Source organism: Stegodyphus dumicola, chromosome 9 (genome assembly GCF_044657685.1).
Source record: "Stegodyphus dumicola isolate Sdum_Otavi_A_Nest chromosome 9, ASM4465768v1".
Lineage (NCBI taxonomy): Eukaryota > Metazoa > Arthropoda > Arachnida > Araneae > Eresidae > Stegodyphus > Stegodyphus dumicola.
The window spans coordinates 117,964,294-117,977,580 of NC_140776.1; the positions used below are offsets into that span (position 1 = coordinate 117,964,294).

General features: G+C 31.2%; 1 protein-coding gene across 1 annotated transcript in view; it reads left to right on the top strand.

Annotated features, from left to right (window-relative positions):
• Positions 1-13,287, top strand: part of LOC118186736 (translation machinery-associated protein 16) — a 38,554-nt gene that overhangs the window by 18,373 nt on the left and 6,894 nt on the right. The window contains exons 4-5 of the mRNA XM_035356875.2: positions 174-258; positions 3,809-3,957. Of these exons, the coding sequence (XP_035212766.1) occupies positions 174-258; positions 3,809-3,957 (234 nt within the window). The remainder of the gene's footprint in view (positions 1-173; positions 259-3,808; positions 3,958-13,287) is intronic.

Consider the following 13,287-nt stretch of genomic DNA (forward strand, 5'->3'; position numbering starts at 1 on the left):
TAGTAAATGTATCTGCTGTATGCTTTATTAAATTTGAGGATATTTATATCATACTCAAAGTTCTACTTTTAAAATGTTATGTAAAAATACTGAAGTAATTAATAGTGTATCTTGTAATTATTTGGCATTTTATTTGAATAAACTAAATTTTTATCTCTTATGATATTTTGCAGTAAAGAAATTCAAGTGGTTCAGAGATAATATAGATGTTAAAAAACTTGCTTATTCTTCAGAAGATATAAAAGAATTACTTGATAGGTAAAGTATGTAATAAAGATTAATCAAATTACTTCTAATGTGAATTATACTGTTCTGATACAAAATCTTTCTAACTTGATGGTTTCATTATTTGTAAACAATGTACAGTATAAAGTGTAAGATCCAGACACCCAATATCCAGAATGATCTAAAATCCAAACCTCAAAACCACCAACATTTTTTTAGCCCAGAAGGGCTATTAATTTTGTTTTGGCATTTGGTTCACCATAAATATTGTTCACTTTTCAAATTGTTGCCACCAAATATTTGAGCCCTGTGTTACATTTAAAGAAATTAAATAATGAAGAATCTGCCTAAATGTATGTATGTTTTTTGCATTGTGATAAAACAACGGTACCTAGAGCCATCAAATTTTGAATAACATACATCTAGATCGAATATGTGCATCTGGAAGCCTGAATTCGGAATTTGAAATTTGTTTTATTGTTTATTTCATATTTTATAACACTTTAATGAATTTTTTATTAACAAACTCAACGATTTCAAAGCAAGCAATGGCAACACTCTACGAAGGGGAAAAGAAAAAATTATTTCCAGCGCACTAGATTGTTTATCGAAAATTCTAAAGATATGCTCATTTAAAAATTATTTTGCGATATTGCTGCTGAATTGAATTTTATGGTTTAAGTGCAAAGAACATGATATTTAATAAATAAAGGTAACACACAAAACGTTAAAAAGAGCGCCTCTTTGGGCGTAATGTAAAATCTGAACGCTTTCAGATTTTATATTTTTATTATTTTTTGTTATTTTTTTATGAATTTTTGTTTTATATGCTTTACAGGTATGCATTTGATTCCCCTCCCCCCGGTAATAAAACATGTGGAGAGTCCATTCTTAATTTCACTTCGGCACTGAATAAAATAGCTCGTTATTCAAAAAACGGTCATTTTGGTATAAATTTGTGTGATCAATAATTTAGCCTAATATTTTATATCCCTGATACCAACCTGGTGAATCATTATTATATTTTGCTTTCTGATTTGACCCAGCTTATTATTTTTTGCGGGCTGTTATTATTACAGCAATTTTATAAAAATTAAAGTTTGAACTTTCGATTATGTCGAAAAGAGTTTCTAATTCTGGAGCTGCAAAAGGATTTACAAAACGAAAGCATGTGTCAATGTCCATTAAACAAAAAGGAGAATTGCTAAAAAAATGGTTAAAGTTATATCTGTCTTAAAATTATGTGAAGAGTATGGCATTGGAAAGTCAACTGTTTATGACATAAGAAAACAGAAAAAGGAATTTTTTGTGATTCCGACAGCCTACTTGCAATGAATAACAGAAAAATTATTCGTTATGTTAGAAGTCTTGACAAAGTAATGATTGAATGGGCCAGATAACATCCCAGTGAGGGCATGCTATTGACTGATACAGTGCTAATGGCTCAAACCAAAATATTTCATGAAGAAATGAACTTAAAAACTGAGTGAACATATTCAACAGATTGTTTAACCAAATTTAAAAATCTTCATGGTATAAAGTAATTAAAAATTTCAGATGAAAGCTACTGAACTATTTGCAGATTCATTGAACTCATTATTAGGGAAAAGTTATCTCCAGAACAAATATACAGCACTGATGAAACTGGTCTTTTCTGGCAATATGTACGAGGAAATACTTTGCCAACCTCTGCAGAGAAGGCTCCAACTGGTGTCAGAGATTCCAAAGCGAAACTAACAATTTTAGCATGTGCAAATGCTGCAGGAACACACAATTGTAAACTTTTCATAATTGTAAAAAATACACGAGCTCGAGCATTTAAAGGCATAAAAGATTTTCGTATTATATATCTTGAAAAATAAAAAGAGCATGAATGACAATGACTAAATTTCTTTAAATTTGGATCTTTCTCATATTAATACAGATAAAAGTCTTTAATCCGGACATCCATAATCCGGAATGATCTATAATCCGGACCTCAAAGGTACAAACTTTCTGCGCATGTGTAAACGCATAATGCATTTACGCATGCGCATAATAGGTTTATGCATGCGCGTTTAATGTATAATGGATGGTATAAGCTAAGCTAAAATTATCTAATTATCTATTTCAGTTAATGTTGTAGATTGCGTTGTTCCTTAATCTTCAAATTGTATCCGGCTTATTATTTTTTGCAGACTGTTAGAGCAATTTTATAAAAAGTAAGCTTAAACTTTCTATTGTGTCAAAAAGAATTTCCGATTCTGGAGCTGCCAAAGGATCTACAAAGCGAAAGCATGTTTCAATGTCCAACAAACAAAAAGTGGAATTGCTGCGAAAAATAGATAAAGGCATATCGTTTATTTATCTAACCATTCCGAAATCTGTTTATCAATTTCACGCTGCTCTGCCGGGGGGGGGGGGATTGTAGCGGCGCCCAATGAACTAGAAGTTGATCTGTCAGCACTATCCTTATCTTCAGGGCAGATGTTTTTATTTTATTCGTCTTATAATTCCTTACTAAATGTACTATTTCATCTTGATGTACTCCGTCTTTGATATGATTTAAATCAAATTCCTCGTCATTATAAATATCACGAATACGCATCAAATAATTTTCTGTTTGCAATTTTCTAATTTTGACTATGTTTTACACATGCGCGCGTTGAAAGAAATGTTTAATAAAGTAAACAAATAAATATTAAGCTGTTTTTTTGTAAATTTTGATACCCTTTAGATCATAATTACTCTTTATTTCATAAATTACGGTTTCATATTTTAAATTTTATAATTTCTGCATGCCATCTTACCAGATTTAAATTGATAATGTATAATCCAGAAAAATCGATAATCCGTAATTGCCGAAGTCAGGACGAGTCCGGATTAAAGACTTTTGACTGTAACAGAATAAACTTAATGGTTAATAGCTTTGTGTTGGTCATCTGTAAAGCCTATGATATTTATGTTTCAAATTTAATCAGAAAACTCATTGATATAAAATAAGTATGTTGCCACTTGATGAAAAGTAGTGGAAAGATGGCACTTACAGGAATCAAATTTTGAACACATATAATCCTCTGTCTGAAGATGGGCAGCTCAAAGCCTGAATATGGAATTTTTATTTATTTATTTTGTATTTTGTGCAATTGTAATGAACTTTTTATCCAAAACTCAGTGATATAAAAGCCTTATGTTTTCGCTACTGAAAAAAAAAAATATATATATATATATATATTTTAAGTTCCATAACAAAATGTGTTGCCATTCAACAAAGCATAAAATTTTTGGTTTGGAAATATAATCTGTTTTGTTATTGCTATTGTTATTAATTAACAAATTAAGCAATTTAAAAGTAATCGGGGCAGTTCTTTATTATTCTTACTAGCTGGACTCATTAAAATCACTTGTATAACTATTCTACATAGTTGACCTAATATGTAATCTATAATATAATTATGGTAATATTAAGTGACTGAACTTAATAGTTATAATCTTAACTACTGCTCTGTGAAATTCACATTTTTTTGTCTTACGTGCTATTTAAAGCTTACACATTGCTTTCAGGTATAAATTGAGTTTTTAATATATGTTTCATAATTTACAGGTATTTCCAAAGATTTAAAGAGGAGGAGACGAAAATTGAGGAACAGAAAAGCATTAAAGGCCGGCACGTGTATGACCGAATATCTCATCAGTATAAAATTTCATTTCTTCCACAAAAAGAGAAAAGCGATTTTGAAACTTCTGGACTAGGTAATGATGTTTTACTAGAATGCTCAGATTGTATTCTTTAGTAGTTTGATGATCAAATATTTAAAATAGTAGGACCTGTTATCTGAGGTAATTGGGATGATGTTCAGTTTAGTTAATTGATAACTTAATTTGTAGTGACTAAATACTAAATCATGCTAATTTTTTTTTTTTTTTTTACCAGGTTTTCTGAAATTGTTTATTTGAAATTATAAAAATAAGGTTACAAATATGACTGTTACTATTTTAATATTCTTTTATTGCTAGGTAAAAATTTTTGCCTTCAGACAGATTTTTATTTCATGAAAAAAATTGGAATGAACAAACTCTCTTAAAATTTACTGAAACTCTAAAATTTTACTGCATTTATTATTATTATTTTTTTTTTCTTTGAAAAAGTGTTTAATCTTCTTTGCGATGGTCTTGTAGTTGTATAAGCTACTAAACTTATTCTAGACTAACAAAAGACCAATAGGAAAAGCATCATGGCATTGCTTTAAATATTAAAGAGCTTTCCTCAAGACTTCAGTGCCTATTAGTGACCGAGTAGTACTCTGAATACTGGTAGTTCAAACTAGATTAAAATCTTGGCAAATGGGCTGGCTGCTGGGAAATTTTCATATTTTCCCGATATGTAATTAATGTATATGATCCTTTTCAAAGTCTTTCAAGGAAACAAGACTTGAGCACGTCTAATTTTCACATTTTTCATTTCAGCATCTCTCGATTTGTGCCACAAACTATTTCTTTGTCTCTCAAAACTTAAAAATTTTGTTCATTATTTTCTATGTTTTGAAATGTCATCCTTTTATCACTTGAAATAGATTCTCAGTTAACATTATTTTCATTTTTAACATATGTAAAGCACATTTTTCACCATGATGCACATATCAAAGCCATTAAATAATTACTGATAAGAAAGGACAAAAAATCAGACACTTATAAAATTTTTAATATTACTGATTTTTATTGTGTAGTGGCCCAAGTATTGCATGAGAAATAATTATTTGTTATTTCATATATTTGTTCATGTGCTTAATTATTTTATGAAATTAACTTTAATATTTTGTTAATATTCATATTTATATTTCTTTAATGCTGAATGGCAATAAGTAGTTCATATTTTTTTTAATAATATAAATTTTTGATTTACTGTCGAAATATCCCGACATTTCTAAACCTAACCTTTTTCCTACACAAATTAAACATTTTATTACGACTGATGGTGAACCCGTTTATTCAAAGGCATGACAGCTCGATCCAAAACGCTTAGCTATAGCTAAAGAGGAATTTAAATTTATGCTTGACTATGGAATAATTCGTCCATCAAGCTCCCAGTGGTCAAGCCCCTTGCACCTTGTTACGAAAAAGGATGGTTGATATCATCCTTGCGGGGACTACCGACGATTGAATGCGCAGACGGTACCTGATCGATACCCAATTCCTCGCATTGAAGATTTTCATCATATTTTAAGAGGTACAAATATTTTTTCTAAAATTGATTTATTCAAAGCTTATTTTCAAATTCCCATTGCAGAAGAAGACAAATGTAAAACGGCTATCATCACTCCTTTCGGTTTATACGAATTTAATGTAATGAGTTTCGGTTTAAAAAATGCTCCTGCAACATTCCAACGATTTATTCACGAAGTCTTTAGAGGATTAGAATTCATTTTTCCCTATTTAGATGATATACTCATTGCATCCAGTACCCATGAACACGAAAATCACCTTAAATTAGTTTCGAAAGATTACATACATTTGGGTTAAAAATTAATGTTTCAAAATCTGTATTTTCTGTTTCACAAATCGAGTTTCTAGGCTACCTAATTACACCTAAGGGTTCCCGTCCTTTGCCAGAAAGAGTTCAAGCTATTACCAACTACAAACGACCAGAAACAATTCATGAACTTAGAACTTTTCTTGGAATACTTAACTTTTATTGTTGTTATATAAAGGATGCAGCGAAGAATCAAGCATTCTTACATGCGTATCTCAAGGGAGCTCAAAAGAGGGACAAATGTAAAATCGAATGGACTGAAGAAGTTGAAAAACAGTTTGGAAAGTGCAGGAATGACCTGGTGAACACGGCACTGTTGTCTTTTCCCAATTCTGACCTACCTCTGGCGTTATTTACAGATGCTTCAGATACGGCGATTGGCTGAGTGTTGCAACAATACGAAAACTCCTCGTGGAAGCCAATAGCATTTTTTTCTAAAACATTAAATGATACTCAGCAAAAATATAACACCTATGATAGAGAGCTATTAAGCATATATCTTTCAGTTAGACACTTTAAGCATTATCTAGAAGGAAGAGTATTTACAATTTATACAGATCACAAGCCCTTAATATTCGCCTTTTGTCAAAAACTTGACAAAGCAGCACCTAGACAGGCTCGCCAACTTCAATACATCTCCCAGTTTTCAATTGATATCAAATATATAAAAGGTGAGAATAATATTGTAGCAGATACATTATCTAGGGTTAATGAAATTTCATCGATAGATTATAATAAAATAGCTGCTGAACAAACTCAAGATGAAGAAATGAAGAGTTTGCAACCACTACTTCCTTGAATTTAAAGCAATGTTCTCTACCTTCGGGGAAATATTTGTGGTGTGATACATCAACTAAACATATTCGGCCGTTTATTCCTCAAGCTTTCAGAAAACACGTCTTTCAACGAATTCATGGTTTATCACATCCAGGAATAAAATCGACTATGAAATTAATGACATCAAAATTCATTGGGCCTAACATAAAAAAAGATATACAGTTGTGGACAAGAATCTGCATTCCTTGCCAAAAAGCTAAAATCAGTTGGCATACCAAAACAAAATTAGGTGAGTTTGAAGTACCACCAGGAAGATTTTCTGTCATCCATATTGATCTCATTGGACCACTTCCCCCATCTAAAGGGAATATTTATTATCTTACTTGCCTAGATAGATTTTCGACATGGTTTGAAATGCAACTGTTGATGCAAAATCTTCCACACAGTTTTTTTGTGATATTTCGAGCATCTGGACAACAATACTACAAAATGTATGGAATGAGCTCAATTATCACCAAAGGGGCACATACTGAATATTTATATTGAATGTATTAGCTTGGTGAATTTGTGATTCTTTTCATATATCTTTCATGTGTGTACATAAAATGCTTTTGAAAATATAGCCTTCTCAAAATGAATGAGTCATTTATGCTAGTCCTGTATAAGATTACATACTTCATTTCTTTGTGAATGGTTTCCCCTTTTTCTTGCTGCTAATATTATAATACAGGTATCCCTCTAATAGTTTTTTACATGGTTTCACTGTTACACAGTAAGAAAATTGAGAAAATCTCATATAGCATGGTAACATATTTCCTTTCTAGCTCAATAATGAACTTTCGTAAACCCTCTTCTAAAGAAGAACACTGTTATAAAAAATCTACATGAAGTGTTAAACATGGTTTTTATTTTAAGCATTTACCAAACGATGTTACCTAATATGCCATCATGTTGACGCAATATACAATAACAATGTCTTTATTTCTGCACACAAGAATAAAATAAAATTACGGGAATACTTGCATTCACTCGCATCAAAATTCTTTTGAAATTGAAGTTGGGCCCATTATATACGTTGGTGTCTTATGCTCAATGTGTTCGTTGCATAAATTACATAACCAGGATTTTGAAAGAAACTTTTTGAAAAAACAATTTAATATGTAAGACACAATAACACGCCGAATAAATACTAATTCAGAAATCAAACAACAAAAATCAGCGTTATATTTACAAAGTTTTCACAGAAAGTTACAAAGTTTTTTTCTGTGAAAACTTTGTAAATATAACGCTGATTTTTGTTGTTTGATTTCTGAATTAGTAATTTAATATGTGTTTGCTTTGTCATTAGTAATTATTATGAAATTATATTTCAGTCCCAAACTATGTCTGAAAGGAAGAAAACAACTTTTAAAAGAAAATTTATTTCTTTGGAAATGAAAATATTAATTTCAATATATTTGTTAAAAGGAGAAAATGTATCTGATGTTGCAAAAAGTCTAAAATGAGGCAAACCATTTTAAAAACCATTTTACAAAACCATTTTAAAAAATCGTTTTTAATAATTTTGGAATGCATTCCTCTATTTCATATTGATTGTTAGTTTTGTATTACATGTTTTGACACAATACAGTATTTTTTAGGAATCTATCTACCTTGCTTTAAGAAGGATACCTGTACTGTTTCAGATGAAAATAGTTTTCTTTACACTTTTTCCCTGTACAAAGAGTATATTTCAAAATGGATCTGTTTGTTGTGTGACATAATATCGCATACTATTTCATTACTGTGCAAGTAATTTTTCATTATATTATGCTTATTATTATTATTATTATTATATTTCATTATATTATTTTTGTCTTGGTAATTTTCTAATATTTCATGTTGAAATAGTTTTTTTTATCTTTACCATCATGTGAAGGATGCAGTTAAACATGCATCTGGTTTGGTGTGCAATGTCATTGTGGTTTTCACTTTTTCATTACAGACTTTTTTCTCTCGGTAATTTCCTAATACTTTGTGTTATGTATAAAAATACTTTTCTTTCTTTTTTTCTCAGTATGAAGAATGGGTATATTGCTAGTGTAAAATATATTCCTTTAGAAACATGCTTGTATTCTTGGTATCACCCATTGTACGGACTAAATAGTTTCAAATGGATTTGGACCACTGAATTTTCGCAATTTTTCTGGTACTAATTTCCCAAAGAGGCTTGTTTCTGTAGTATGACATCATTTATTATCGGTACTAAGTAGTAAATGGATCAAAACCATTGAACATTGGGAAAAAATACCAAAAAGACAGATTTAACTAATTATGTGCAACTCTATAGTGTCATGCTATTGGATTTTAGTACAGCAGATTTTCAATATTACACATGATATTAGACTAAGGATAGTGTGGATTACAGGTCATGGCTTCCTGAAATTTGTTTACATTTTCCTGCTCTCTAATTTTTACATTAAATTTGGATTATGTGCCTAGAAATCACTAACCAAATCATACTTACACCTTAAGAATGATTTAATTAAGATTTGACTACAGAAACTATTGTATTTATTGAATAAAATTGCACACAATAATTAAATCAATGCATAACAAAGGAAAGGTCATAAATAAAAGAAAAAAATTTTGACGAAATGAATTCTTTTGTAAAAACATAAAAATATTTCTTTAAAAAAATTGTCAATAATTTTTATGCTTTTAAATGAGGGAAAAGTAATATACTATACACAAAAATGTCAGCAGTTGGGTTTTCTGCAAGTTTTTGTATCAATTCTGCTATTATATTCTGTATATGTGCACTTGAATTAATAGCATAACAAGTAGTAAACAAAAATGCTAAAAATGATATTTCTATGTTCTTTAGTCCTTTTTTTTTAATCTTCTCCACTTTTTTAAAGCCTTAACCACTTCTAAACTTGAAAATGATGATGACTTCTAAATTTATGTGCATGTACATATGAGGTAAAACTGCCATGCTGAATTTCATGAAAATCGAAATTTTGTTCAATTACATCTTAAATCAAATGTGAAATATAGGTATTTAGTGGACTAAGCAATTGGTTGCAGATTGTCAGACTTCAGATGTAGCAACATTTGCTGCATTAAAAAAAAAAGTGTCAAGCAGATTCTAAGTACCGTTATTTAAATTTGATGGTAAAGTGAACGAGTAATGTCAGAACACCACATCTGGTGTAAAAAATTCCAAGTAGTTTTCTGTACTCGGAATTCCTGTTAATTGCCGATTGTCTAGCAATTAACAGGAATGTTGTAGTAACTAGAATATATTTTTTTAACTTTTAGAAACTATTATTTTTCCCAAAGAAAATAATGTTAGTAGCACGATAAAGCAGATATAGGACTGTGACTGAGAATAAACAGAAACTGTACCGAACAGTGCGGTTCAGTGCTCAGATGTTAACGGCATAGCTAACACATCCTTACAATTCTATTGGTGGCGTATAAATTTCTGTATGTGGCGGTTCAGTGGTATTTCTATTTAAAATCAACATTCAATTTAGTTTTAAAATTATTTTATTTGAATATCAAGAACAAAATAATATAACATCTCAATAGTAGTATTCAAGCCGCATCAGAGCAGATCGAAAGAGTTCCATCTGACAGTGTTGCCACTTATCATTTTCTAAATCAGTGCATTTCTACTACTTTTCATGTTGTCATTCAGAGGTAGAGAAAAATGTCTTTTCAATCCAGAATGATGGATAATAATGTTGCAATACAAACTGTTATATATATAATAATAATAATTTAGTTTTTGTGAAGAAATATATATATATATATTGGGTGTACGAATAAATTTTCAACCTTTTTTTTTTTTTAAACTTTGAAGCTTTATGTAGAGAAATTGGAAGAATGTATTTTATTCAAAGTATTCTCCATTGTTAGCTAAGACTTTTCCCCATCTTTCAGGTAGCATACGGATTCTGCGTTTAAAAATTCCTTGTCTTTTTAGGCGATCCAAGAACCAACCCAATTTTTGGCTTCTCCGTATGAAGTGCTGCTCAGCCATGTCATGAGTCATTGATCAGAACAAGAGGAAGTCAGAAGGAGCAATGTGTGGTGAACATGGCAGGTGGAATAGAACATCCCATAGAAGTGCCTCCAAAGTTTCTTTGACGACTTTTGCAGCATGTGGTCGAGCGTTGTCGTGCTGAAAGATCACTTTGTCATGTCTTTTGACATCTGAGCCTTAGTTGCATCAACTCTTGTTTGTAATATTTTCCAGTGATGATTTTGTAAGGCTGGTGTAGCTCATAATAGATCACTGAGCTGATCCCAGCAGATGCACAGTATTAGCTTCTTTGTCATGACTATTCGGTTTGACCATTGAAGTTTTTTGATGTATGGCCAGGCTTAACCCACAGTTTTCTGTGCTTTGGGTTGTCGAAGTAGATCCATTTTTTGGTCCCCTCATCATGATTTGATGCAAAACCTCCTTCCAGTTTTGCCTTTGGAGCAGTTGTTCACACGTGAAAAAACGGCATTCGATGTCTGTTGGTTGAGTTCATACAGAACCTACTTTCCTTGTTTTTGCACCATACCCGTGGTCTTGAGACGCTTTGAAACTGCTTGTTAAGTCACCCCCAAGGTTTTGGTTAGCTCCTCTTGAGTTTGGCATAAATCTTGGTCCAATGTCTAAAATGCCGGAAACAGTACTTGCATGTTTTTTTTGGATGGAGCATATTTCCCCATATACTTCACACAGCAGTCGATGTCCATCAGCTACACTTTTCTTCAAATTAAAAGAAAAAAGAAGCGCTTCCTGCAAATTTTGTTTTGTTGGTACAAAAGTTGATATGAGGACAAAGAAAGTTCGTTGTTTACACTTCAGCAAAATGAACACACACTGATTTTTTGATGGAAATGCTGGCACTTTAACATCAATGTAGTTACAAGATTGTCCGATAGGATTTAATAGTAGTAACGCCATCTTATGTAAATCCTTCAAAACTTATTTGTACACCCAATAAATTAACTAACTGCTATTTATAACATTTTTAAAAAAATAATTAAAACTTGCGATTTACCCAAAATGGAATGATATGGTGTGAAGTACCTACTGGCAGGAAGGCATTAAGGATGATGTGTGATTATCTGAAAATGGATCGACAATCACAGTGCAGTGAGAAAATGGCAAGCAGTTTTTTTTATATGTTACATATATGTGTAAATAATTTCTACCTGAATGATTACATCAGTATCTTGCTGGGCCAATGAGATTTTTGCAATCAGATATTTTCATGTTTAAGGTTTACAAAAATACACTGGCTTTTATGTTAGATTTCTTTTTTTTTTTTTTTTTTTTTAAATCTCACATGATGTTAAGTGTAGATCTGTTCCATTCATTTTTTTTTTTTTTTTTTTTTTCATCATGAATTTCATTTTGCATATTCTCATCTATTTGGAATTTTCATGTATCTGGCATTTCCAGAACCTTCCAGATAGTCAAACTTTTTCTGTACATATGTAAAAAAATGTGTATTATTTATAAATGTGATAAATTTAGGATTTCAGTTGTTTTACAGTATGTTTGAGAGTGTAGTTTAAGAACGTAGTTACATACAGGCTTTGTTCCCTTAAATATTGATCTAAAATAACATTTCCAATTATAAAGTTCTGAGAGATAAGGTAGGAAATTTTCTGAAAAAAACCATACTAGCATCAGGAGGAGAGAATAGGAATGTTGCTATTTATATTTCTGGCCTTGGTAACAGTAAGTGTTGTTAGGTGAGTGCAGACGGTTCCAATTGAAAGTTTGTTAATTTTAACCATAACGTTTTCAAAACGTTTTGCCATTTTAGCATGATATCTGTTGTTTACAGTAAAATAAAAAATTGATCTCCGGCAAACAATGGGATTAATTCATGAACATTTTCGTGCGATTTTCATATTTTTTTGGCATGGATTATCAAGACAAGAGTGCTTTGATGAACTTTTCTTTATACAGCCCTAAAGTACCATCCTGCAGCACTGTAAAATACTGGTACAGTCAAAAGTCGTTAATTCGGACACCCATAATCCGGACCTCAAAGCTACAAACTTTCTGCGCATGCGTCGCGTTGACGCATGCGCGTAAGACCTTTACGGCTGCGAATTTGCGTGTGGGCGTGCGCAAAATACATTTACGAATGCGCGTTTAATGTGCAACGGACGGGATAAGCTAAGCTAAAATTATCTGATTATCTATTTCAGTTAATGTTGCAGATTGCGTTGTTCCTTAATCTTCGAATTGGATCCGGCTTATTATTTTTTGCAGGTAAGCTTGAACTTTCGATTATTTCAAATAGAATTTCCGATATATATTTACTAATATGTAAAGGATATACAAAGCGAAAGTATCTTTCGGAGTCCATTAAACAAAAAGTAGAATTGCTGCAAAAAATAAATAAAGCCATATCCTTTGTTTATCTAAACTTTGTTTATCTTTAACGCCGCAGAGCGCAATGAATTGGAAGTTGATCTGTCAACACTATCCTTATCTTAAGGGCAGATGTTTTTATTTTATTTGGCTTATAATTGCTTACTAAATGTGGTATTTCCTATCGATGTACTCCGTCTTTGATATGATTTAAATCAAATGCCTCGTCATAATAATTCGCTTCCGATAGCGAAGAAACTGACAGAGGTTATTGAAAACGAAAAAATTTCGATTGACAAATTAGTCGGTATTCTCGATACAGCAATTATAGGACTTGAACAGCGGAACTTTGACTGAACAAGAAATTATGTCTATTTATGGAATTAAAGAGAATGTA